Source organism: Puntigrus tetrazona, chromosome 23 (genome assembly GCF_018831695.1).
Source record: "Puntigrus tetrazona isolate hp1 chromosome 23, ASM1883169v1, whole genome shotgun sequence".
NCBI lineage: Eukaryota > Metazoa > Chordata > Actinopteri > Cypriniformes > Cyprinidae > Puntigrus > Puntigrus tetrazona.
In genome coordinates, this window is record NC_056721.1 from 3,340,961 (window position 1) to 3,365,691 (window position 24,731).

General features: G+C 38.3%; 2 protein-coding genes across 9 annotated transcripts in view; one reads left to right on the top strand and one right to left on the bottom strand.

Moving 5' to 3' along the window:
* LOC122328845 (PDZ domain-containing protein 4) overlaps window positions 1–11,374 on the top strand; it is a 32,894-nt gene extending 21,520 nt beyond the window's left edge. For all 3 annotated transcript variants that reach the window (XM_043224877.1, XM_043224878.1, XM_043224879.1), the window contains 6 exons: window positions 323–600; window positions 2,038–2,128; window positions 2,229–2,327; window positions 3,443–3,505; window positions 4,365–4,466; window positions 7,946–11,374. In XM_043224877.1, coding sequence (XP_043080812.1) covers window positions 323–600; window positions 2,038–2,128; window positions 2,229–2,327; window positions 3,443–3,505; window positions 4,365–4,466; window positions 7,946–9,793 — 2,481 coding nt within the window. In that variant the 3' untranslated portion in view covers window positions 9,794–11,374. The remainder of the gene's footprint in view (window positions 1–322; window positions 601–2,037; window positions 2,129–2,228; window positions 2,328–3,442; window positions 3,506–4,364; window positions 4,467–7,945) is intronic.
* A 626-nt stretch (window positions 11,375–12,000) lies between these two features.
* LOC122328834 (ankyrin repeat and SAM domain-containing protein 1A-like) overlaps window positions 12,001–24,731 on the bottom strand; it is a 77,093-nt gene continuing 64,362 nt past the window's right edge. For 4 of the 6 annotated variants that reach the window (XM_043224837.1, XM_043224841.1, XM_043224840.1 and 1 more), the window contains 7 exons: window positions 23,816–23,977; window positions 23,589–23,726; window positions 23,362–23,433; window positions 22,338–22,424; window positions 20,938–21,075; window positions 19,410–19,586; window positions 16,785–17,290 (listed from right to left, as the gene is read on the bottom strand). In XM_043224837.1, coding sequence (XP_043080772.1) covers window positions 17,180–17,290; window positions 19,410–19,586; window positions 20,938–21,075; window positions 22,338–22,424; window positions 23,362–23,433; window positions 23,589–23,726; window positions 23,816–23,977 — 885 coding nt within the window. In that variant the 3' untranslated portion in view covers window positions 16,785–17,179. The other 2 variants (XM_043224839.1, XM_043224838.1) reach the window with 2 other exon arrangements.

Genomic DNA, 24,731 nt, shown 5'->3' on the forward strand with positions numbered 1-24,731 from the left:
CAGTACACTCTTAAGAAATAAAGGTGCTTAAAGGGTTCTCTAGAAGAACCATGTTCCACAAAGTCAAAGAACCATCTCTTTCTTATCTTTCTTTCAGCCCAAAGAAGCTTTTGTGAAAAAGAAAGGTCCTTTATGGAACCATTTAGATAAAAAGAAACATTCTGTGGCACCGTGAGCACTTTTATTTTTAAGAGCATGTCTAATAACAATGTCTATGAACAATGTGGCCATTCATTTGTTAATGAAGCTTTTGGAGTCATGCCCTTACATTTGGAGCCGTGAAGGAACCCAGAGGTGATGCGGTGAGCGTGTGTGTGTCCAGGTGAGCAGCAGAGACCTGACGGGGCTGTCTCAGGAGCAGAGCCTGCACGCGCTGCGCTGCCGGAGGAACATGAGGTGGGGGCCGAGGAGGAGAGCGGCTGCGGCCGGAGCCGCTGCGGGGACGCCGGGGACCGCCGACTGCGTGGACAGCGGGACGCAGACCGATATCAGCTTCCAGCACATGGTGACATTAGGCAGACCCGTCCATCACAACAGACCGCCGTCGCCTCCTTCCCCTCCGCTGCCGCCCATGCCAGAGCCATACCTCTTCAGCCAGCTGTAAGTGAGGCTTTCAGAGCGCCGTTAGAGAACATCGCTTTGACGATCAATGCCATGATGAATATAACACAAAAATACCTCTTCAGCTGTCTGGAGGCTGTAAAAGGTTAATATTTTAAGACGTATCTTATGCACGTCATATCAAAAATAGTATAGAAATTTAAAATAGCTAATAATCTGTAAAACGTACCTTAATCTGGTGATAAGTATTTTCAGCATCATGGCTCCAGTCAAACATTTCTTATTATGTCGTAAACAGTTCAGATTTTTGTGTAAACGTTGTTCTATTTTCAGGATATATTTGAAATAGAAATATAACAAGATAAATGTCTTTAGTGTCAGTTTTGATCAATTTAATCAATAGATTCTTTCATAAAGGTAGAAATGGGTTTGTTGACATTAATGTATTAACTAACATGAACAAACATTGAACAATACATTAAATACAGTATTTATTCATCATTAAGTTAAAAACACAATCATTCCTTGTTCACATTAGCTAAAAGTGCATTAACTAATATTAACAAACAACTTGTGATGTTAATAATTAAGCATTTATTAATCGTTAGATTGATAAACGCTGTAGAAACATTGTTCATTTTGAACTGATGTTAGCTAATGAACCTTATTGTAAAGCGTCACCAAGAAATCTTACAGACTCCAAACCTAGTGTACTTTTTTGACACAAAATACTTTGTCAGATACTTTTTGTAATGTTTTTTCCTTCTTTTCGAAGCATCGGTGAGAGTCTGAACCTTCTGTAATAGCTGTATTTATGCGCCTCGGTTGTGCTCGGTGTGAAAAGATGGATCTCAAAATTACACAGTCATTGTTGGAAAGGGTTCAAACACAAAAAACACTCCAAACTTTGTGGGAGCTGAAGGATTTTTCTGAAGAACAGCGGGATGTTTAACTGTCCAGGACAAACAAGAGACTCACGGGCAACTATGACTAAACAAAAAACATCACGCAGCTAACAGCACTGTATTACAAATCTAGGGGGCGTGTAAACTTTTGAACGGAGTAATTTATAAATTCAGCTATTATTTACTCTTGTGGACTATATGTAATCATCTTTTAAGTAACATATCTTATTCAGGTCAGTACTAAATAAACAATAACATAACTTCGGTCTTATTTTGGTAAAATAATGAACATTTTGCACATTCCGGAAGGGGGATGTAAACTTTTGACCGCAGTTAAAAAAAAATGTAAATATCATACGGAAGTATTTAATTTATAGATTTTTTTTAATACTTGACATTTAATTTTATTTATAGGAGTAAAAAAATTCTCCTTTACAGCAAAAGCACAAAATTATTTAGTCACAAATCACAATGAGGGGAAAAAGGGAGCATTGATTGCCATCGTGGTATTAAAAATCATTGTGGTGAAAAACTGTATGTCATTGTAGTTTGACACTGTGTTTCTCCTCAGCCCTCCTATTGACCACGTGTACTACGACCCGACGGACTACTTTGACATTACTCAACATGAGGTGGACAGACAAGATGACCTGGAGTATGAGGTCAGCGGCGTCTCTTCAAACTTTGTTTTAGACTGAAATGCTGCTGGACGAGCGTCTTATCTCTGTTTGTTTAATTCTCTCCGCATCTGTTCTTCTTCAGGAGGTGGAACTGTATAAATCTTGCCAGCAAGATAAACTGGGTTTAACGGTGTGTTATCGCACTGATGATGAAGAGGATCTCGGTATCTACGTGGGCGAGGTGAGAAATGGGGAATAATGGGATTCTGCTGACCGATGAATTATGAATGAAGGCTGAGTGAGGACTGTGAACCTACGCCCTTATGTTTCAGTGTTTTAGATAAATCATCCTTTTAAAGGAAATGTCATATTAAATCCAAAACACTGTTATATCTCCTGAGAATCAATGTAAACAAGATAAATCCACTAGAGCTTGACAATTACAACCCATTTACAGCGTGCTATTTAATACATGGGCTAACAACTGTATATTATCTATCCTTGATGTAATGTAAAATTAGTTTAGTTTTTTTAATTCCATATCGAGAGACAACCAAGCAATTTGTGGGTTAATCGCCTCAGCATTGGTGCTTGAGCATTCGGACCAGTCTGACGCATGGCATAACCGTTATTATTGTTTTCGCTTGATTGCAGGTCGCTTTTAACCCTGCAGTGTTTATAAATCGCAGAAATCACACATTTACAGCAAGAAGAGATATTAAACATCACGGATGCTGCATCAGTGGTCGCAGCTAAATTTCTAATAATTCTATCGGTGGAAAAAAGGGGAAGTTTAATGCGGTTTAAATTGAAAATTTGCATGGATATTTAATATGCAACGGAATAGTGTTAAAAACATATGCTGCAAATATGTATTCCTGGACCACACAACCAGTCATGCATCATCTGAAAGCTGTATAAATAAGCTTTCCATTGATATATGGTTTATGAAAACAGGACAATATTTGCCAGAGACTATTTGAATATATCTTATTACATACATAGTAATAAGACAGTAGAGATGGATGTTCATATCGCTGTCCTGACTTATAATGCACTCCAACCGGGACTACTTGCCTGCTCATATACAGTCTTTTTATATCAGTTAACTTTTTTTATTATAATTTCTCTCATAGTGTTAGTGGCATTATTATAGATGCATACATATCTATAGACATACTGTTACTGACGTTCCTACTGCATTGCAGTAGACGACAGAAACATCAACACAACGTCAGATTCATCCAGTGTTTCTCCGCAAGGACCTAAAGCATACTTCCAGTTCTTTGGTAATGAGCAGCTTCGGGTTTGAGTTGGATTTAGCTGGAACAAATAATCTGTGTGTTCTCGTTGCAGGTCAACCCTAACAGCATTGCTGCTAAAGATGGCCGAATCCGTGAAGGAGACAGAATACTGCAGGTACGTCCTTAAATAACACTTTAAGTGGAGGTCAAGGTTTGAGGCTTGAACAGTATATATATATATATATATATATATATATATATATATATATATATATACACACACACACACACACACACACACTACCAAATTACTTCCAATGTTTATCATTATCTTTAATATAAAAATAATTATTTAGCACTTCCTTGAAGACCACATTGGACAGAATACATTTAAAATCTGAAATAACTAATTATCCTGTTTGCCTATTCTAAATAACATGTTTTACAGGCAACAACTGTTTGTAACTTTCTGTAATCGAGCAGATTACATTTAGCAGCTTAAGGGAACTAAACTAAATTTTATGATCTTGTATTAAAACGTTAGCTATAAAGGGTTAGAGATATAAACTTTATAGCCCAGTTTCACAGATGGGGCTTGGATTAAGACATGACTAGCCCTTAATTAAGATATTTAGGCAGCTTTTATTTAAAAAACTGACATACTTTAGCATTTTAGTCTGGGACTAGCCTCTGGGAAACCAAGGGTATCTGTGAACCTGGACCACAAGGTTCAGTTTTTCTTTTTATTGAGGTTAATACATCATCTGAAAGTATCATCTGAAATAATAATAAATAAGTTTCCACTGATGCATGGTTTGTTAGGGCAGGACACTATCTAAATTATATCTTAAAGTTTGGAATATCTTCATGAAACATGATCTTAACTTAATATCTTTATGAGTTTTGGCATGAGAGAAAACGTGATCATTTTGACCCATTGTTGGCTATTGCTACACTGTTGGCTATAATGCTACTTAAGACTGCTTTTGTGCTCTGGGGTCACATGTGATGTGAAATGATGCATCTGTGTTCAGATAAACGGGATGGATGTGCAGAACAGAGAAGAAGCTGTGGCCATCCTGACCAGAGAGGACAGCACCAACATCTCTCTGCTGCTGGCGCGACCAGATATTGAGGTGAGACTCACTTCGAAAAAGTAACCGAATAAAGCATAACAAACGCCGTCAGATATGATCGTTAATCGCTTTGGCAGTGTTCCCTACAGAACTGCAGCAGGAGGAGTGTGATCGAAAAACATGCAGTCAATTTATTGTCTCTGAATCATTTTGAAGCGACCAGCCTTTATCTCAGTTCAAAGCATGAATTCATAACTCGAGTAAATATAATTTCTTCCGCTGTGGATTTAGTAGTGGCACAGCGACGCTGAATGACAAAGCATTGCTGAAGCCATTAACGGCGACAGATTCGGTATTCAGACATTACGTGAAGTGTATTAAGGCCTGCTTATTCGAGCGGGACCAGACAAATGTGTTTTAGTGTACAGGTGGACACACGGCTCCATTCTGTTCTCTGTTTACAAATGAAAGCAGACAGGAAAGGTCAGAGTAGGACAGAAACCCCGACGAGGAAATAAATGGAGAGGAGAATGGCAGAGAAAAAAAAAAAGAAAGGAGAGGCAAGGACACACGCGGTCGGTTCGGCGGTCTTTTGTTCTACTCAAGGTTACACTTGAGAGAGAAACACACTTAGAACATCCCATAATAACACTTCCTACAGCGGAGAGTCACCGTGTCCATTCAATGTCCTTCGACAGATTTCCACGGCAGACAGAGTTCGGAGTACTGTATAAAAGTATACGTTATTATGCAACAAACAAGTCAAACCGTAGCACGGTATATTATCACATTCATCACAGTGTATACATAAACCACCTTAGAATTGGCATATTCATTACTGCAGATGCAGTTTAATTGCATTGTGGGATATATAGCGTTCCATGCAGTGTATTTTGACAAGGCAAATAAATCGGACGACGAAGCCACAAAAGAGCAAGGAGAGAATATCTGTGTAAATATTTGTGTAAATTAACACAAAAATGATGAATAACGTCTTTCTTTGACTCGCGCTGCGTGGGAGTATCTTTATTGATTGGTCCCAAACCTCATTGTCTGTCAACATGCTTTAACAACCAGATTTATCATCTTTAGCCCATGTGGAAGCCATAGCAACAGTCCGTATCCCACTGGTAAATATTTAAATAAAACATAATGCAAACCCCGAAGGAACGACCCGGTTCATGAATACAAATAGGCCAAGTCAACATTTGAAGTCTGAGGCATGCTTATGAAGTTCATTTAGCGTGATGTTATTTGACACAAAGCTGTGCAAGGAAAACAAAGTCATCTTAATTTTAATAATCCTGATATATTAAGTATGGAAAGGTGCTGATCTGGAACTCACAAAGACAAATAATTATCTTTATTAAAGTGCCTCTATTATGGATTTTTGAAAATCGCCTTTTATGTCACGTGTAACAGCTCTAAGTGAATGAAAACATCCTGCTAAGAGATATGTCTGAAAGTGCACCGTGTATGAAGTTCTTGTCTCGCAACAGAAAGAGTCGACTCTGAATCATTGAAACAAGTAATTTTTAAAACGATTCTCTAGCTGTTTGACGTCAACATGAAACATTAGTATATTGGCTGCCCACTTGTTGGTCTGAATGAAAATGTAAATTCATTCTTCACCACTAGGTGCTGCTTTTGTAGAGTTAAAATATCTGTTTCTACGGTAATGCCGTACACAAAGCAGCACCGAGTTCACAAACGCTGCTTTATCAGACGTTACACACATGATGAGATTAAAATGAGACCAATCGACCAATCACCAAAGATTAGAGTCACGCGAAGGAAGAGTTTGGGAAAATTAATCGTTGAGCGAATCGTTTAGTAAAATTAAACCCAAGGTAAAATTAAATGTATAAGACAAGTGTTTTTTGATCTTGCATGCTAAAATACGAACCTTTCATAATCCATAATAGGGGCAACTTTAAAACTTGATAAAATGTCTTTATGTACACAATTTGCCTGAAGAAAATGAAAATCCTGGCAAATGTATGATTTTGGCATATCTCAAAAATCTAACTGTACAGTTAGTAGAAAATGATTAAAAGCAGAGATGAAATTATTCCACAGATTCCCCAGTTTTTAGGATTTAAGGTCAGTAGCACACAAGTGTGTATGTGTGTGTGTTGTGTGTTTTACGGACGCTCCAGATGGTGTGTGAGCCCTTGGGCCAGTATATTCCCCAGCACAGGTGGCTCATTTGAGAAACGTCTCACGTTTAAATGTCTCCTACAACAGATGGGAAAAGACCCTACAATCATTTACAGTCTCCAGACTTGGGTTTACTCAGACATACAGTGCCCTCTGCTGCTCTTTTAATGTGGTTGCTGGAGGGTGACTTTTTTGGTTCAAATGTGTTTAATCTACCCCTGGACTAGTAGATCCCATAAGATAAATTACATGATTGCAATAAATTATTCATAAATTATTCATTAGAATTATCACTCAGGGGGTTAATTAACCATGCATCAACCAAGTCTTTGGAAGTCTTCCAAACATATTCAGACGCACAAATTCATGCTATTTCTTACTTGCATGTAATGTTGGGATTCCCAAACTATCTGAACATTTCCTGGGTACTTCAAGAAAATATATATTTTAATAATTAAGTATTACATTTTTCACATTGAATGGTCACATGACATTGCTGGTAATTTAATTAATTATTTTTTTGTAAGTTAGTTTTTTTTTTTAATGTAATTTTCATTTTACATTCTTGTAACTTACTGACTTTCATTAAACTCACAAACCTCCTGCAGTTCTGTGAACCTCAGTTTAGGAAATCTTAATGTAATATAATGTTTAATGCACTTTGTGTTGTTAATAACAGTACAGTTTTATATTTTCTTTTGTATTTTTATATCAGTATGGTACAAGATTATCTTATTTAAATTATTGTAATAAATGAAATGTAGGTCAAAAGTGATCTAAAAGTAAACCCAAATATATTACCCAATAACCCAACGTAATGTAATGAAATGTATTACTTTACTAACAACAGTTTTTAAGTAATCTTTACAGCTCTGAGACGGACATAAAATGAGTGTGTCAGACAAATGAGTCATGGAAGATGGAAAACCACTGCTTTACGCCAATCAGAATGTTGTTGTTTTTTTTCATTACCTGGAGCATGAAAGCAGTCATAAGTAGCACAGGTATATTGGTATATTTGTAGAAATAGCCAACAATACACTGTATGGGTCAAAATGATACATTTTCCCTTTATGCCGAAAATATTTTTTATATTAAATAAAGATCATATTCCATGAAGATATTTGGCAAATTTCTTACCATAAATATATACAAACTTGTAATGCTAAGAACTATACTTAGACAACCCTCAGAATCCAGATATACAAAATATTAAAGCTTATTAATTTAGTTTCAAATAAAAAAAACTTAATTTCCAAAAATTGACACTTATGACTGTTTTGTGGTCCAGGGTTACGTTGGTCTGCACACAATTCTTAGCATGATTTTAATATTTTCGTTTCTTATTTTGTAATATTTCTTACATGCGTTCATGACAGAATGAGGCAGATGATCTGGATTTGGAGTTGGGCGTGGGCCTGGATCTAGAGGACTTGGAAAATGTCTCGAACTCCCCAAGTCCTCAGCACCGCAGAAAAACCAGCTCTGTGTTGAGCGACATCAATGGGATCCGAGCTGGTCGGCCCAACCTATGGCACACGGCGCTCAATAACAGCCAGGAGCTGGACAGCGGGGTGGGTCGCACCGATGAAAGCACGCGCTGTGAAGAGTCCTCCGAGCTGGCTGACGATGCCACCAGCGCATGTACAACCAACGCCACCAATACCCCCGGCAGCTTGCGCAAGTTTCTCGCTGCTCAGCACGGATGGGAATTTCACTACAGCAATGACTCTCTGCTGGGGCCAGATGGGGTGGGAGTGGCGGATCACGGGGCCCCAGAGTCACTGGGCTCGGCGACCAGCAGAGCGCTGATGCCAGGGTTAACCGAAGAGGAATACGAACGCTACCGAGAGCTACTGGAAATCCGCTGCCTTTACGAGAAGAACGGAAATGCACTTTTTCTTTTGGATGGAAGGAACCACGGCGGAGGAGGTGACTTTGCAGGAGCAGGTGTTCCTGTAGACATGAATTGCAATGAGAGCCTGATGCAGCACGAGATTGCCCTTCTCGACGAGGAAATACGGCACCTGGAGTTTAAGTGGCGCAATGTTTTGCGGGCTCAGAAGATGCAGCAGTTGCGCCAGCGCTGCCTAAAAGTCTGGCCAGCTGACGAAGAGGACGATGAAGAAAAAGGAGCAAAGGCAAGGTGTGGAGGTGCAGAGGCCATCCACCACGACCTCTCAGATATCAATGAGATCCCAGAAAGGGAACGCTCTGATAAAGAGAGCACGAGTGCTTATAATACCGGCGGGGAAAGTTGCAGAAGCACGCCTTTGGCGAGCGAGCGATACCCTTCGCCGTCTGCAGCCGGGGATTCCAGTGCCTCTGCAACCATGCGACCTCGGACGCCCCGTCACAGAACAAGCCGGGACAAGAACCTAAATGTACCGTCAGACGCCAAGAAAAAGAGTGAAGAAACAGTGGACCACAAAACCTCTACTCCAGCACGGCTCCGGAGCGGCGGGAACAGTAGAAAGGGCTTGGATGGAGCACGAAGGGGGTCGCATACAAACGGATCTCTCACTACTGGAATCACGAAAGGGGGAAGAAGCGCAGAAAACAGCCCATACCTGTCCCGCCGCCGCTGCAGTACCACGCTGCCTCAGCGCTACCAGAGCTGCATGCAGTTGAGGGACATGTCTACAAACGACGGTCCAGAAGTTAGGGACGCCAACGAAGAGGCTCCTTCTCACTCCAATACCTTAACTAGAGACTCCACAGCTGCAACGTCTTTGATCGTGCCTCCTCCACTGCCTCCAACGTCTCCTCGAATGGAGTGGAAGGTAAAGATCCGGAGCGATGGATCGCGTTACGTCGCCAAACGCCCGGTAAGAGATCGTCTGCTGAAGGCTCGAGCCATGAAGATTCGAGAGGAGCGCAGTGGAATGACCACAGACGACGACGCGGTGAGCGAAATGAAGATGGGACGCTATTGGAGTAAGGAGGAGCGCAAGCAGCAGCTGTTGAGAGCTCGCGAGCATCGCAGACGCCGCGAGTTCATGATGCAGAGTCGACTGGACTTCTTGAGGGAGAAGGAGAAGGAACAAGACTCCGGACCTCAAGGACAGGCTTCCATACTCGAGCTGAGCCAGAAAAAGAGTATGAAGAAACGCAGCCGACGCATCTTGGACAACTGGATCACCATCCAGGAGCTGCTGGCACACGGGACCCGCTCTGTAGACGGGAAGAAAGTCTACAACCCTTTGCTGTCCGTGACCACTGTTTAATAATTGGTGTGGAATGAGAAAGATATTTGGATTAGAGAGTTCACAGATTATTTGCGACTGTCTGGCGAAGATGCCTTGCAGTTTAATCAAGAAAAGTCGATGATGAATATAAATGTACGAGACAGAAAGGCTAATGGCAAATGAATGTACATTTTTCGTAATTAACACGAACTCTGAGAGCATCTCTGTTTCTATACATTGCTTTACTTTGATGCTTCATATTTCAGATTCACTCTCAGACTTTTACAACTCTGTGGTGGTCTCGAGCATTTACAAACCTGCTTAAAACATGAGTTTCTGTCATAAACACTTTTCAAACTAAGAACATTTGTGACCCTGGACCACAAAACAAGTTAAAAGGGTATTTTTGTTTTATTTTGAGATTAATACAACATTCAAAAGCTAAATGAATAAGCTGTCCATTTATGTAAGGTTTGTTACGATAGGGCAATATTTGGAATCTGAGGGCGCAAAAAAAAAAACGAAATAGAGAAAATCACTGGGTCCAAATAACATTAACAATGCATATATGTAGGAAATTCACAAATTATCTTCATGGAAAATTAACTTTAATATCCTAATGATTTTTGCCCTAAAAGAAAAGAAAATACAGTGTATTGATGACTATTACAAATATACCTGTGCTACTTAGGTCAAATTTTAAAATAAAAAAGTTAATTGGTCTGTTGCTTGAACTGACTAATAGGTATATCTCTTTTCAAGACTAGTTAACTGAAGTTAAGAAGCATATTAACATATTGGCCCAGATCTAATATCTTTTGAAGAGGCAACCTGGTGTTTTGGCTTAATACGTGTGGGTTTTCTTTACTGGTAAATGTAAAAAGTTTGCAAAAGAACAAAAAAAGAACAAGGCATTACTTAACTGTTGACTCAATGAGTTGTTCACAATTTTTAAAGCACATGAATCCATTTGATAAGAACCAAAAAGCACACTGACAAAAAATACAAAAGCAGGAATTTTTCAGCACACGTATATAGGCACAACAAAAAGTAATGTTGTCAAACACTGACATTGTCCAAAGAAAAATTATTTGAGTTTATATTTTTGTGGTACATTTGTCAGCACTTAAGGAATAAATCAGACTCTATCGCTCTTACCCCTGGTTTCACAGACCAGGCTTAAGTCTAGTCCAAGACTTAAATGTAAATCTGAGCTTTCAACTGAACTGGACTTGCACTGACTGATCTTAAAACATGTCAGTGCCTTTGTTTTGTTTAAAATGCACCAGTAATGCTCTGGCAAAAAATTACTTAAATGTCCTAATTGAGGCTTAGGCTAAGCCCTGTAAATAAAACAGGACCTTAAAATTATTTTGTTTTCAGCTTGAAACCACATTTCAAACTGGCTCTTTGATATTGTAAAAAAATTGCATGTTGTCTGGGAAATGTTTAAATTATGTTGTGTGAATCTGTCGAGTGACGTTTTTGCCGTGTCTTCTGTAATTCATGTCAACAGGACATTAATATATTGTGTCCAAACGTTCATTTAACATCTTGCAGGTCTAAAATTAAGGAATTTCTGCTCCTAAATGTTTTTGAATAAAACTTTTGCAACTTCAACATCAGAGTTTCACCCATTATTTGTTAAAATCTTGAAACACTTCAATACAGAAATCAAACATAAACCAAAACACTACAACATGATGTCTTAAGCTAAAGACCTTTTTTAAATCAAATAAAAAAACATTAGTATGAGTGCTGTGAAACGATTAATTGCAATTAGTCACATCCAAAATAACTGGTTTTGCTCAAATAATATAAGTGTACTGTGTATATTTATTATGTATATATATATATATAAATACAAACACATGCATGTATATATTTGAAGTGATTATACATATATATACATATACATATACATATATATATATATATATATATATATATATATATATATATATATATATATATATATACATATACATATATATATACATATACATATATATATACATATATATATATATATATATACACACACAAGCATATACATGTAAATATTTTCTAAATATATACTGTATGTGCTTATATATATATATATATTTATACTGTACACAAACATTTATCATGTAGACAAAACTTATTTTGGATTAGATTAATCGTTTGATAGCACTAATTTATATGTAGTATTATTCTTTGACCACTTAAATTTTGCATTCAATGAAAAACAACAGGACACTGGATACCATCTCTTCATTTATTGGATGTACAATTATGAAAAATAATAATCATAAAAAAGACTGGAAGCCCAAGATTATTTACAATCGTCCTTTGATTCTGTGGCAAAGTCTCTCAGAGATTCCATTGTCAGTCTCATGCTCACTTGCATCATGATATGTTGAGCTTTAAAAAGACGTTCCTCTCTAGATATGACAAAAACATGACCAAAAAAATTAAAGAAAAAAAAATTACATACAGTACATACATATACATATATAGAGAGAGATATCTATAAAAGCAGAATCATTCAAGTATCAAAAGACAGACCACCCAGGATTACTTTACAATTCGATATCGTTTAGATTTGAATCATTTAGCCAAGAATATGATCTGAACGGTCACTGTTGTATTTGCTAACGTGATTAGTTGTGCAAACACTGCGGCTGTCACAGGTGCTAGCATTAGCATCTGCTTGTATTTAGCACTGCACCCATTTTTAACGTACCATGTTAAAAATGAAGAAAAATAAACACAAATCTAAATAAAAAGTACCAGACTTAAAATCCTTGTAAACTAGGGCTAAATGAATACAGGAATATTTCCCATCTACACCTCATATTTATGCATTATTATCTACACAAAACGTAAGCACAGGTTCGTCCATGACAGATGACTACGCAAATTAAATTGTTTTTCATGTTTTCGTTTCTATTTTATTAAATTTTTTTTTTTTTGAAGACATACCCTGCTTTCTGCAACTTAATCGTTAAAGGAAAGACACAAAACTCTACACATAAAAACAACTCGTGGTTGTTTGTAGTGTCACATTAACGCAATTATTTTGTATAAGAAATCACAGTATACGTGTACGAGTCACTACGAGTACCAGGATCCGGACTGTACCATCCTCATGCCATCATAAACGTATTAACTTATCATAATAAGACGTCACAACAAAGAGTATCTCCCACGAGTTTCTCCAAACCTTTCCTATTGAAACTCGTACCGTAGTTCATTATTCTTACGTTTGAATGGTCTCGGCCCATATTGTTTAGCTCGACAAACATTTGTATTGAAGCCTGTTGGTCACCTGACTTAAATACTGACGGTAAGAATCAAACCTACGGATGGATTGATGGTAACTGCACATCAAAAGACGAGACCGCTCTCTCTGATCAGTGTTTTGCTGAACCGGAATCAGTGTTTCTAACTTAACTGGATTTGTTTTCCAAGTTATCAGACAAAATAAAAGCATCGGCGCTTTGTGAGATGAAAGACCATCGGTTTAGACGACAAAAATCACAGACAAAACGGTAGCGTGTAGACGCTGCTTCACAATCAGAGTAAAAGAAAACCCGAAGAAATCAAAGCAGAGGCAAACGTCAACACTGGCTCTTGTTATTGAGGGAGAATACAGTGACTGCTGCGTTTCCAGTGTTTGAAACCTCCGATGTGTCAGAGATCTGATAAAAGCGAGATGTTTGGTGAGTGTGTGAAACTGGACGGGATGCTTTTTGTTTGTCTTTGGCTCGTGTGTTTAAGGTGGAATAGATGGGAGCTCACTGCAGACTTCTGACACTTACGTAGATCTATATAAACACACACACACACACACACACACACACACACACACACACAATACAAGTGATGTTTTATCCACAGTCATGCCGTCATTGGCATCCCAACTTTCCTTTCTGTTTGGCATCCGACACAGCGGTCAGCTACAAGGAGACATACACACACAGGGATTAAAACAAATCAAACTAATAAACGTGGGATACCATTTAAAGTTAAAAATGATTTTCCTAAAACCATTTCCCCTTTGGACCCCAAAGACTTGACTGGCGAATTGGTTATATGTGATATAACTAAACATACAGTTCTCTTTTTGTGTATATATATTTTGTGTTTTAGCTAACTGAGTAGACCTTTAAGAACTGAAAACACTGCATGAATTTAGCTCAGATTTTTACTGCGATGTAAAGTCTGTGGGATACAAATCATTGCATGATGGGTACAGACCCTGATTTTCAGACAGTATTTCATATATTTGCATTCATGTCACACCGTTCTGCCCACGCCAGGCTTTATTTTGAGACGACAGACATACAGCAGACTGATTATAGACTATTAAAGTACTGTTTGATTATCAATAGTTATGTGATCAGCTATATAATCATGCCACGTTGTTTTTGGGCTTTGCAAACCACTAGTCTTTGGGGTGCAGGGAATATGATTTTGAGGAAAGAAATGAATATTGCACAGAAGCAGAAGACTGTTAAGGGAAGATGAGGAAAACAACTGAGGATGGAGAGAGTGATGTTAGGCTGCATGAGATACTGATTAAACTTTATCCATATTTGACCTTTGACACTGAGCTCTGTTTTCTTTTTGTAACAGCCCTTTCTGTAGTCTTTGCTGTATTCGGATGCAACAAACAAGAATGGCTGCCAGTGTGTTGTTATATGGAAGACCATTTCCACCACAGAAAACTAATAAATTAAATTAAATTAATACCATAAATGAGATTAATTATGAGATTAAAAAAGTCAATGAGATAAAATGTTGAAAATTGAGGAAAAAATACATTATAACTTTAATTAGTCATTGACTTTTTATCTCATCTCCAACTTGTCAATTTCCTTTTTTTTTTTTTTTTTTAAATCAGATTTAATTTATGCCAACTTCCACTTATCATAATCGACATAATTTTACCTTTTCATATCATGTTTCTGATTTTTATCTCAAAACCGCATAAAAAGAAACTATACATAATATTTGTGACGATGTCCAAAGCATTCCTTTAACAAAACTGCTATCAGGCTTTCAGATCTTCATGATATGTGATGTGCTGTGAGTTTTTCAATAAATGCTACGAATTCGTAAATGCTTAAGCACCCATAATTCACGAGATCACACCGGGATTTTTTAAGGCTTGTGAAGAATATACCTAAATAATTCCACCTTTAATCCCAGTGAGAAGAAAATAAAATCCAAACAGATTTTCCAAGACACTAGAATGAAATAGCATACAGACTTGTACAAACTCAAGTTCACTACAACACTGATTACAGTCTGCTTACTGGGCACCTGATAAAGCCTGAAATAAGCAGCCAGTATTACTTTTTACTTGGATTCCTTGACACATTTTGAGCAGGCGGTCAGCTCAGACAGCTCTTTGTGATTTGGTTCAGACATTTAGGCCCAGCCTAGTTTGCCAACTCAGACTTAAGACAACGCATAATATCACAGTGCTAAACGCAAATCCATAAACTGGCAGCAAATTAAATTTACAGTGAGGTACTTCGATTCCAATTCAATTAACTTGTAATGCACTCTAGCACGCTTCTGCCAGCTGTCTAATGTCTCATCTGGTTGTGAGGGATGGACAGAATGTGTGTATCATCTATTAGATGTGCATAGTAACATAACAGTACTAATAAAAACCCATCTAGTCCTCACAGCCCATGATAAAAGGTTTAGATGCCCGTATGCACGCTAAAAGAAGCCCAACAAATGCAAACAAAGCTGACATCTGACTTTCCACAAAAAGGGTACAAAATGGAGCTTCAAACCCGTGAAGTCATTTGTTTTCTTCATAGCAAAGCGAAAAGTGGTGCTTGACTTCCCTGTCTACTGTATACTGTGCAGTTATTATGAGATGATTATGCAGATATTACTTTTATATGAATTGCTGCTTAAATATAGTTTTTAAAAACCTTATGTGTGTTTGATAGAATTAAACCAAATATAAAACAACAATTATTCAATAATTACGTTCAATAAAAATGTAAACAAAATCATAATAAAATATAAAAAAAACTTTGTATAAATAAAAAAATTATAATTGATAATAAAATGAAAAATCATAAAAGAAATAACACAGTGTTTTTTGTGTATGTTATATATTTTTATGTTCTGTATCTTTTCGCACATTACCATCTCTATAAAGGGATTGTACAGTACATTTCTTTGACAAGTGTTTAAAAATGTAGAGTCCTTTTTCTCCCCCTCTTTTATGTTTGTTTATTTGTTTTTATGGGACTCAATATTGCGATATACTTATTGATATTACGCCTTTGATTATGTAAATATGAAACATTGACAATGTTTGTACTTCCCTGTTGTGAATGGAAATTTCAATAAAAATAAAATATAAAAAAAAAGAAATAACACAGACTTAGCCTTAAAAAACCTGCTGCAGTTGTTAGCTATTTTACGGCATATTTTTTTCCTCTTTACAATAACTGAGTCAAATAACAAATACAGTTAATAATACATTTTTGTACTATACTTTTATACTTTTCCCTCATCGTGCTGTAGAAAAATGCCTTAACGAGGTTACAATTTTGTGAAAAATCAATCTAAAAAAGTAAATCAGATTGCACTCAAATTGTGGGACATTTTTTTTTATATGCTTAAATATGTATTTAAAATTAATTATCGATTTGGTCATTTATGTTTTAGGTTAATTAAAACATTGCTGTAGTCTGTCAAACGTTGGTCGTAATCAGAAAGCCAAGTCCTCTTTCCATGCTATGCTATTTTTACAACACACAACGATCTACCAAACGTATTTACTGGTTTCTCTTTAGGTCGTAAATATGTAATTTGTGCCTTTATTCAGAAAAAGTACCGCACCAAAATGTACCGTTTTCATGGAAAGTGCCTTTTACGGTAATCCTTGGCGGTGTGGACTGTTTTGATCTGATGCTACACGTTTAGTGACGTCCAGTTGTTTTAGCTCAGACCGAAGAGGAGGAAGAGGAAGTCTTCGTCGGTGTCTCATTGCGGTCGAAGCCTGGTGGAGACGAGCACCACAGAAGGAGAAAAGAAAGAAAGTTAAGAGAGTTAAGAGAAAGCCCATCAGCGTGGACGATGGAGGGAGAGTCCTTTGAGTGGAATGACAAGGAAATGTTAGTCTCTTCGCGTTTGAAGCAGGAAGGTTAAATGACGAGATGTTCTGGTCCTCAGCAGAGCTTTACTTTGGTTTCAGGCCAGTTATGATACGACTACAGGGCTCCTAAACACCCGCACCGACTTAAAGGGGAAATGTGTTTGTCTCGGCCTCGGGGAAAGGGTTGTTGGACAGCCCGAGCGGAACTAGGCTTCAGGACAGAAAGAGGTGAACGGAGAGCGAGGGGAGGTCTATCTAGAGAGTGAAGGCACAGAGCGAAAGGAAAAGGTGTGAGGGGCGTCCGATCAGAATATGGTGGTCTCGTACTTGGTGCTGACGGTGCGCTTGGGGTCTTTGGAGTCCAGGATCCAGGTGGCGCTGCTCTGAGCGTGAGCCTCCACATCCATGGCCTCCACCTGAAACGGCAGCGAGGACGACACGTGAGATATTAACATCACGTCAGGCGATCTTAGTGTTACAGTGGTTTACAGAAGACTAGTTCCTCTCAGGAGAGACGTGATTACGAGAGCTTTGGGTCGGGTTTCAGATTAAGGTTAGAACTGAAGCTTTCAAAAAATATTGAACTGTTAAAAATGCTGGGATTAGACAAAAATAAATGTGTTAATTGACAAGTCTGTATAACCCAGAGCGTTCAGCGATCGTTCAAAAGTTTAGGATTGGTATGATTTCTTTTTTTCTATGTAGCATCTTATGCTTTCCTAGGCTGTGTTTATTTGATAAAAATACAGTACAAACAGCAATATTTATTCACTTCCCTTTCTTTATTACTTCATTTGAATGTATGACTGCCTAGTTATTTAAATATTTTTGTATATGTAGATGTGTATTTATATTATTACTATATTTACGTTACTCTTACTTTCTGTCTGACCTAAGATGATCCAAATAAAAGCACACACACACACAAAAATTAAACCCATAATTAAAAACAAATAAAAACAGTAATACTGTGAAATATTACAATTAAAATGAACTATTTGGATATATTGTAAAATTGAATTTATTCCTTGAATTTTCTACATAATTATTCCAATATTCAGTGTCACATGATCCTTCAGAAATCAGTCTAAAATCATTATCATCAATGTTGAAAACAGTTTCTGCTTAATTTTGCTTTATTTAAGAACTGGAAACATTTTTAGTGATTTTTTTAATGAATAAAAAGTTCAGAAGAGCAGCAGATTTTTGAAATTGAAAGGTTTTTCACTTTTGGAAATATTTAGTTTTTTCAAAAAACTCCAAACGTTTGAACGTTCATATACTGTATATATCGTAGCCAATGCATTTAAATGTGTGCTTCTTCAAAGAACCAGCAGGGAGCTCCACAGTACTGCTCACAAAGATAGATATGGATCTGCCACTAAGTCATAGAAAGAGAGGAACCATGGGAATTTCAGCTATTGAAGAGAGGAGGTGAATAAAGGATGAGCTGGAAGAAGGAAAAATTAAAATAGAGCGATGAAAAGTCTCAAGAACGAGAACAAGAATACAGCAAACCAACAGAACATCTAAACAGAGTAGTGACTGGGCTACAAGTTCACACACAGACAGATGAATTTTGTGAGGATCAGTCAGGATTAGTGATTAATTGTGAACAGGGAACAAATTAGTAGAATTAATTTTCCTGAGAACATAATTGTATGTTCATGTAGAGTATTGACAGCCTTTACAGCCAGGGATCCTGAACATTCTCCATTTCAAAATTCCATACTGTACAGGAACCCATGATTAATACTTTACTTAGTGATACCTTCAACTAGCAGGGATGCAGTCATTTGATTAAAAGTGGGAAAAGACATTCATGTAATTACAAAACATTTCTATTTCAAAAGAATGCTGTTGTTTTGAGCTACCTATACACAGAATCCTGAAAAATATTTTCACTTCTCCACTAAAATATAAAGCAGAACGACTGTTTACAACATTGATGATAAATAATCATATATGCAAATCAGCAAATTTGAATGATTTCTGAAGGATCATGTGACACTGAAGACTGGAGAAATGATGCTGAAAATTCAGCTTTGCATTAAATTAGTAAATTACATTGTAAATATATATTATACAATAAAAGTTATTTTTTATAATAACTGTTTTATTGTATAATAATATTTCACTATATTAAATACAAGCACATATTTACATAAACACTTTTTTTAAAACAATTTTAATTGACCCCAACCAGTAGTGTACTTCTGATTAAATGTGCTGTATGTATGTTTCTGACTTTTCTGATGCCAAAAAAACGAGATATGTTTGTAGGTATTTAGGAAACATGTTTACATAACCGTTTCTCTGAAAAATAATGCTATATCCAGTAATTCTACTCTGAAATGTGTTTTGGGCAGATTCCTGGTCGGAATTGCGGTACCCATTTTAACCACTAGCTGGCAATATTAGGTACTGTACCTTTAAATGTCTCAAACAAAACACTGGCGTATTTTTTTTAAGATTCAAACAAGCTCTCAAAATGTATAAAAAAGTGTGTGTGTGTGTGTGTGTGTGAGCTCTCACCCCTGACTTGCGCATGCTCCCTCGTGGTTTGGGGACGGGTCTGCTGCTCTTGGTCTCGATGATCTCGGTGGGTCCCGCTGTGCTCTGCTGCTGTCTGGTCCTCTGGGCCTGTAGTGCCAGCTGATAGGCCACTTCAAACGCCTGTCCCAGCGTCAGAATGATCTCATAGGTCAGGTTCTGTCAGGGAGGTGGAGACACGGTAATTCACAATCACGACGAGGTGCTTAAACGACAATCAAGAAATGATCAAACGAGCTCAAATGACCTCAATCCATCTTCAGAAGTTTCTTTCATAGCCTCGTCAACAGAATCATACATCAATACATTTATACAGCCCTCCAACATTACCCCGCACTTAAGAAGCATTTAAACTCGTGAAGTACGTAATAACAAGCTTAGCTATGTCATACAGTGTAATGAAGAGCAGCTTTTATATAATTACACATCAATGAGTCTGCAAAGGGATGCCAGGACAGCTGTAGATACTGTAATGTGTAATGAAGGCTATGAGAAATCTCTTTGGGGTTTAGGTTTTTTTTTCTTTCCTCGACAAAAACAAACGCCACAATATTGAACAAACTCTCAGATCCTCCACAATATAATCAGGGCTTGTAACTTCAGACTGTTTCTCTTTTTTCACAATCTTTTGAAGATACAGAACTGCATATGTAACAAGTACACAATTAACATCATTTGACAAACTTTGCTACAAGGGAGCAAAACTCGCATTTTAGAGCGTCCAAAAAGTAATGCCTGGCCCTTTTTAAGCTTTTGTATGCAATGAATAATTCATGGCATCTAAATTAATAAAGCAGCAGGCTAAGCAAATAAACAAACTCTGGAATCACATTTCTCAGTGCAGTCTGGATTAAAACGTGATCCAATACGAACCAAACTTTTCGTATTAAAAAGTAATTCCAGTGTATGGTTTCGTTGTCTAATAACTCTTAACACACAGAATAAGCTACTTATTAATTCTTGTAATTGTAAGCTGATCATTTAATTATCAGTTCTATTAATCCCTTGATTGTTTAATTATGAAATGAGCTGCTAGTTGCTGCTCCACGTATTCAAGGCAATGATAGGTCTAGTGTGTGTGTGTATCATTCAGGCAGCTGTATGATCAATGTAATTTTAATGGGCTGCTGCTCACAACCTCTCCTATAAAACTCTTTGTGATACTATCAGATGCCTGGCAATCAGCCCACGGCGCTCTGCACACCACGGAAAAAGAGAAAGAGACTCTCAATGCCCAGAAATATGAGAATTTCAGAGCAGTAATTCTCAACCTGTGGGTCATTAAACAGGTCTGTTATGAATATCACAGACAGACATAATGTGAAATGCAAATTTGGTGGTTTTTAATCTAAATTACATCTGCAAAAAAGCTATTTGCAGTTTGATGGGGTTTTTTTTCCCAAATACTGTAAATCAGCATACAGAGCAGAAGGAAAGCAGCTGAGAACCACTGATGGAGAAAGAGCTGATCTCTTATGCGGTGGCATGATGGCGGTGGTGTTTGTCTCACCACATCTACGGTGCTGAAGACATGGCAGTAATGGTGGCTGCTCTGAAGATCTTTAGTGATGTAAGCAAACGTGCAGAGGTCCTCCGGGTCCTGAGCTGCACAGGAGATGTTCCTGATCTCATGTTCTGCGATGATGTTCTGCACACACAACCCAAGAGGAAGTGAGCCAACGGATTGAAGAACCTCAACAGAAACACATCACTGCTACTTACAGGAATAGATAAAACAATCAGTTGATGCTGAAAATACAATTAGATGGATGAGACAGATTGAGGGAACGATGGGAAGGGGATGGATGAACGAATGGTTTGGGTGAGTCGGACTGGGGGGTTAAGATGGAGGGATGGCATGGGATAGGATGGGTGGGTGGACTGGTTGCAAAGATGGAGGGAGGGACAATGGATGGATTGGGTGGATGGATGGGTTAGAGGGATGATATGCAATGAGTTGGGGGATAGATAGCATAGACTGGGTAAGAGATGGCTGGATGGATGGCATGGGAAAGAATGGGATGGCACAGAATATACTGGGTGGATGAACTGGATAAAAAGATGAGAGGAAGATGGATGTAGGGATGAATAGGATAGATTGGGAAAGAGGTGGATGGATGGGTGGGGTGTTTAATGGGATGGATTAGAAGGATAGGATGGAGGGACGGCATGGAATAGAATTAGAAGGATTGAGAGGATGGGATAGATTGAGAGAGATGAATGGGTTGGAGGAATGGCATGGGATGGATTGGGGAATAAATAGAATTGATTGGGGGAGAGATGGATGGATGGATTAGATGGAGAGATAGGATGAATGACATGGAATAGCATAGGATAGATTGGTTGGATGGATGGGATGGACTGCTTGAAAAGATGGATGAACGGAGGGAGGGAGGGATAATGGTTGGGATGGACAGATAGGATGGATATAGTGGATGGAAAAGGACAGCATGGCGATGGATGGATGGATGGATTGCAATGAATCGAATGGAGTAGAGGAATATGGCGGAGGGATAGCATGGAGTAGCACTGGATAGACAAATAGAATGGATGGACAGACAATCTCTCTGCTGGAAAAAAATTCTATTATTGTTATTTTTAGAATAACACTTAACAATTGAGGCCAATGCAATGTCTACTGACTCAATTAATAAAACTTTAATAAAAACAAATAAATGAAATTAGGAGCCTTTATCAGACACCCGTGTCCTTAAGCAATGGGAAAATGACAAAGAGCTCAAGATCAGCCAAGAGTCACTCAATAAATCTGAGGTCCTCAGTGTGCCTGTTTATCAGTCATGTGACGTGATGAGCTCACAGAGACGCCCGTGAGCCAGAGGGCTTCAGTTTAATGACCCGCTGTTTATCTGTCTGCTCGGGGCCAATGACAGAGGAGAATGATGTCATCACCTTGTTGGCAGCGTCAATGAATTTCACACCCTTGTACGTGATGGAGAGGATGATGGTGGGGATCTTCCTCATCTGCTCCGTCGACCTCTGAGAGAGAAAGAGAGAATTATAGGATGTTTGACAATGCAAAGAAAGAGTTTATTTTTACTCATAAACTGACATCTTGGACAGCTTTGAATAAAAAAAACTGTTGTTAAAACCCAACATATATTTACACACACACACACACACACACACACACACTAAACAGTAAACATAATTCAAAAGTAGTATTAGGCACCATGACAAAATTTGTTGTACTAAATTTTAATTTAAAATAGTGTATTATTACTATTACTCGTTTATAATTTAATATCAGTTTAAAGAAATAATGAATTCGTATTTTAGGTAATGAGGAATTGAGGGGAAAGGGAGTATTTAATTATTCTAAAATAAATGTAATAATGCTAAATGGTCCTTAAAATGCTATTATTATCATTACCAATTCTATTCAGGGGTGAGATGTGTAGTTTCACTGTATGATTCACCAAACAGCCAATGCTAATATTTAAGGGACAGATTTCTCCTGCCCTTTCTGGCTCCCTGTTTCAAAACATTGTGTTAGTTCTGACAGTTTATGCTTTTGTCTTTTTTTTTTTTCATTCAAGTGCCTGTCCCAACTGACTCAACGGTTTATTTTAACCGCACCCCTGCACTTACGGTTCTGCTTAATTATTTAACCACTTACACACCGACATAAACGGCTGCTTATCAGAACAGCCTCTGAAGTGCAGATCTGCAGTCTGTCAGTGCGATGAAGCGGAAGTCCACTTTCAACTTTCTGGACGGACCGCGTTAGTCGTACATTATGAAACTGTCCTTTTTTTTGTGCTAGTGCCCCGTAGAGGACTCTCATGGGTGGCGTTTTCCCTGACAGTGCTGCTTGCTGCCCGTTCCAAAATATAATAATAATGCGAGCGTCCTGGCGTGACTCCTCACAGGAGACCTTGAGCTCTCATTGGCCGAAGACTGTGTGAACACCTACCCTCATTTTAGCACAGGCGTCCTGCGTCGACTCCGTTCCTCTTAGTTCTTTAATGAGCATTGAGCCCAGATACTGCAGAACGAGCGGGTGAAGAGAGACAGAGAGAGAACTTAAAACACATAAACTAAACGCAATCAAAGGCTCGGGTGATTTCATAACCAGTCACCTAAATATGAATTACGACTGTTATTATGTAAGGGCGATGTTTATGATCGAAATATTATTACGTTGGCCTCGTAACCGCACGACTCAAAGATGAGCTTCTCGGGCTGATGGTGCCAGTTCTGGACCGGTGTGTACGGTGCCGCCAGACTCGGGGGTCGTAAGGTCAAGCGGGGTTCCCTCTGGCGCTCCTCAAATCTCTCCTGTGGGAGGGAAACGTGCTTTTAGGATAAACTGACCACAAAGTGCAAGATTCGGGCAGAAACAGAAGGTTTCGTGGAGCGGGACTCACTTGTGGTCTTTCGTTGGGCCGCTGTCGAATAGCCACGTCGTACTCAGAGTCTGGAGCTCTCCTCCTCCCAGAATCGCCTGCAGGTAACAGGGGGTCCATGGAGCGCGTGTAGGAGTCTGAGTGACTGAGAGGAGATGAGGTCTGGGACATCAGATCCTGACACTGCAAAAGAAGCGTTCAATGAGGGAGAGCAGCCAGCCAGAAAGATGTCCTTGCTCAGAAATGAGAGAGAGAGGGAGTTTACAGTGTACTGCACTTTGTTATAGACTCTAATCGGGGCTGATGCCAGATTTCATTTGTTGGGAATAAAAACGAGGCCGTGAGGGACAGAAGTCTGCAGTCTGTTCAATAAAGCAAACCGTTTTCAACCTGGGAGAGAGAAACACATAGAAAGCACCAAACGTCCTCTAAGCTCCTATTGGACAAATAGAATTGAATTTAACAGAATTTCGCATTGTGGTAAAGGAGTTAAAGTAAAGCTGAGTAAAGACTTAAAGGAATAGTTCACCCAAAAATTTTAATTACCACACAATTTACACATTTATTATATTATTATATATATATTTTTTATTCTCAAACTCAAATCACTGACTTGGAGCAATACTAAAACGCTGGTAACGAATTAAAAGTTGAAAGCTTCACAATAATAATGAATGCAGTTTACGTCACACGTGGAGTCAGAGGACAGGCTGAACTTGACTCTCTCATGATCACACATATAGCCGTTTCCATTTGCATTATGATTTTAAAACAGTTTGTTACAAAAACCCCTTGACCTGCTTCAGAAGACACATGTGATAACCCTCTGAAGGTGTATAGGTTAGTTTCATGATGGATATATTTAGTTTACGGAGCCTCAAAATAATGGCTGCTATCCACCAGCATTACCAAGCTTGGAAGAGCCAAGATACACTTT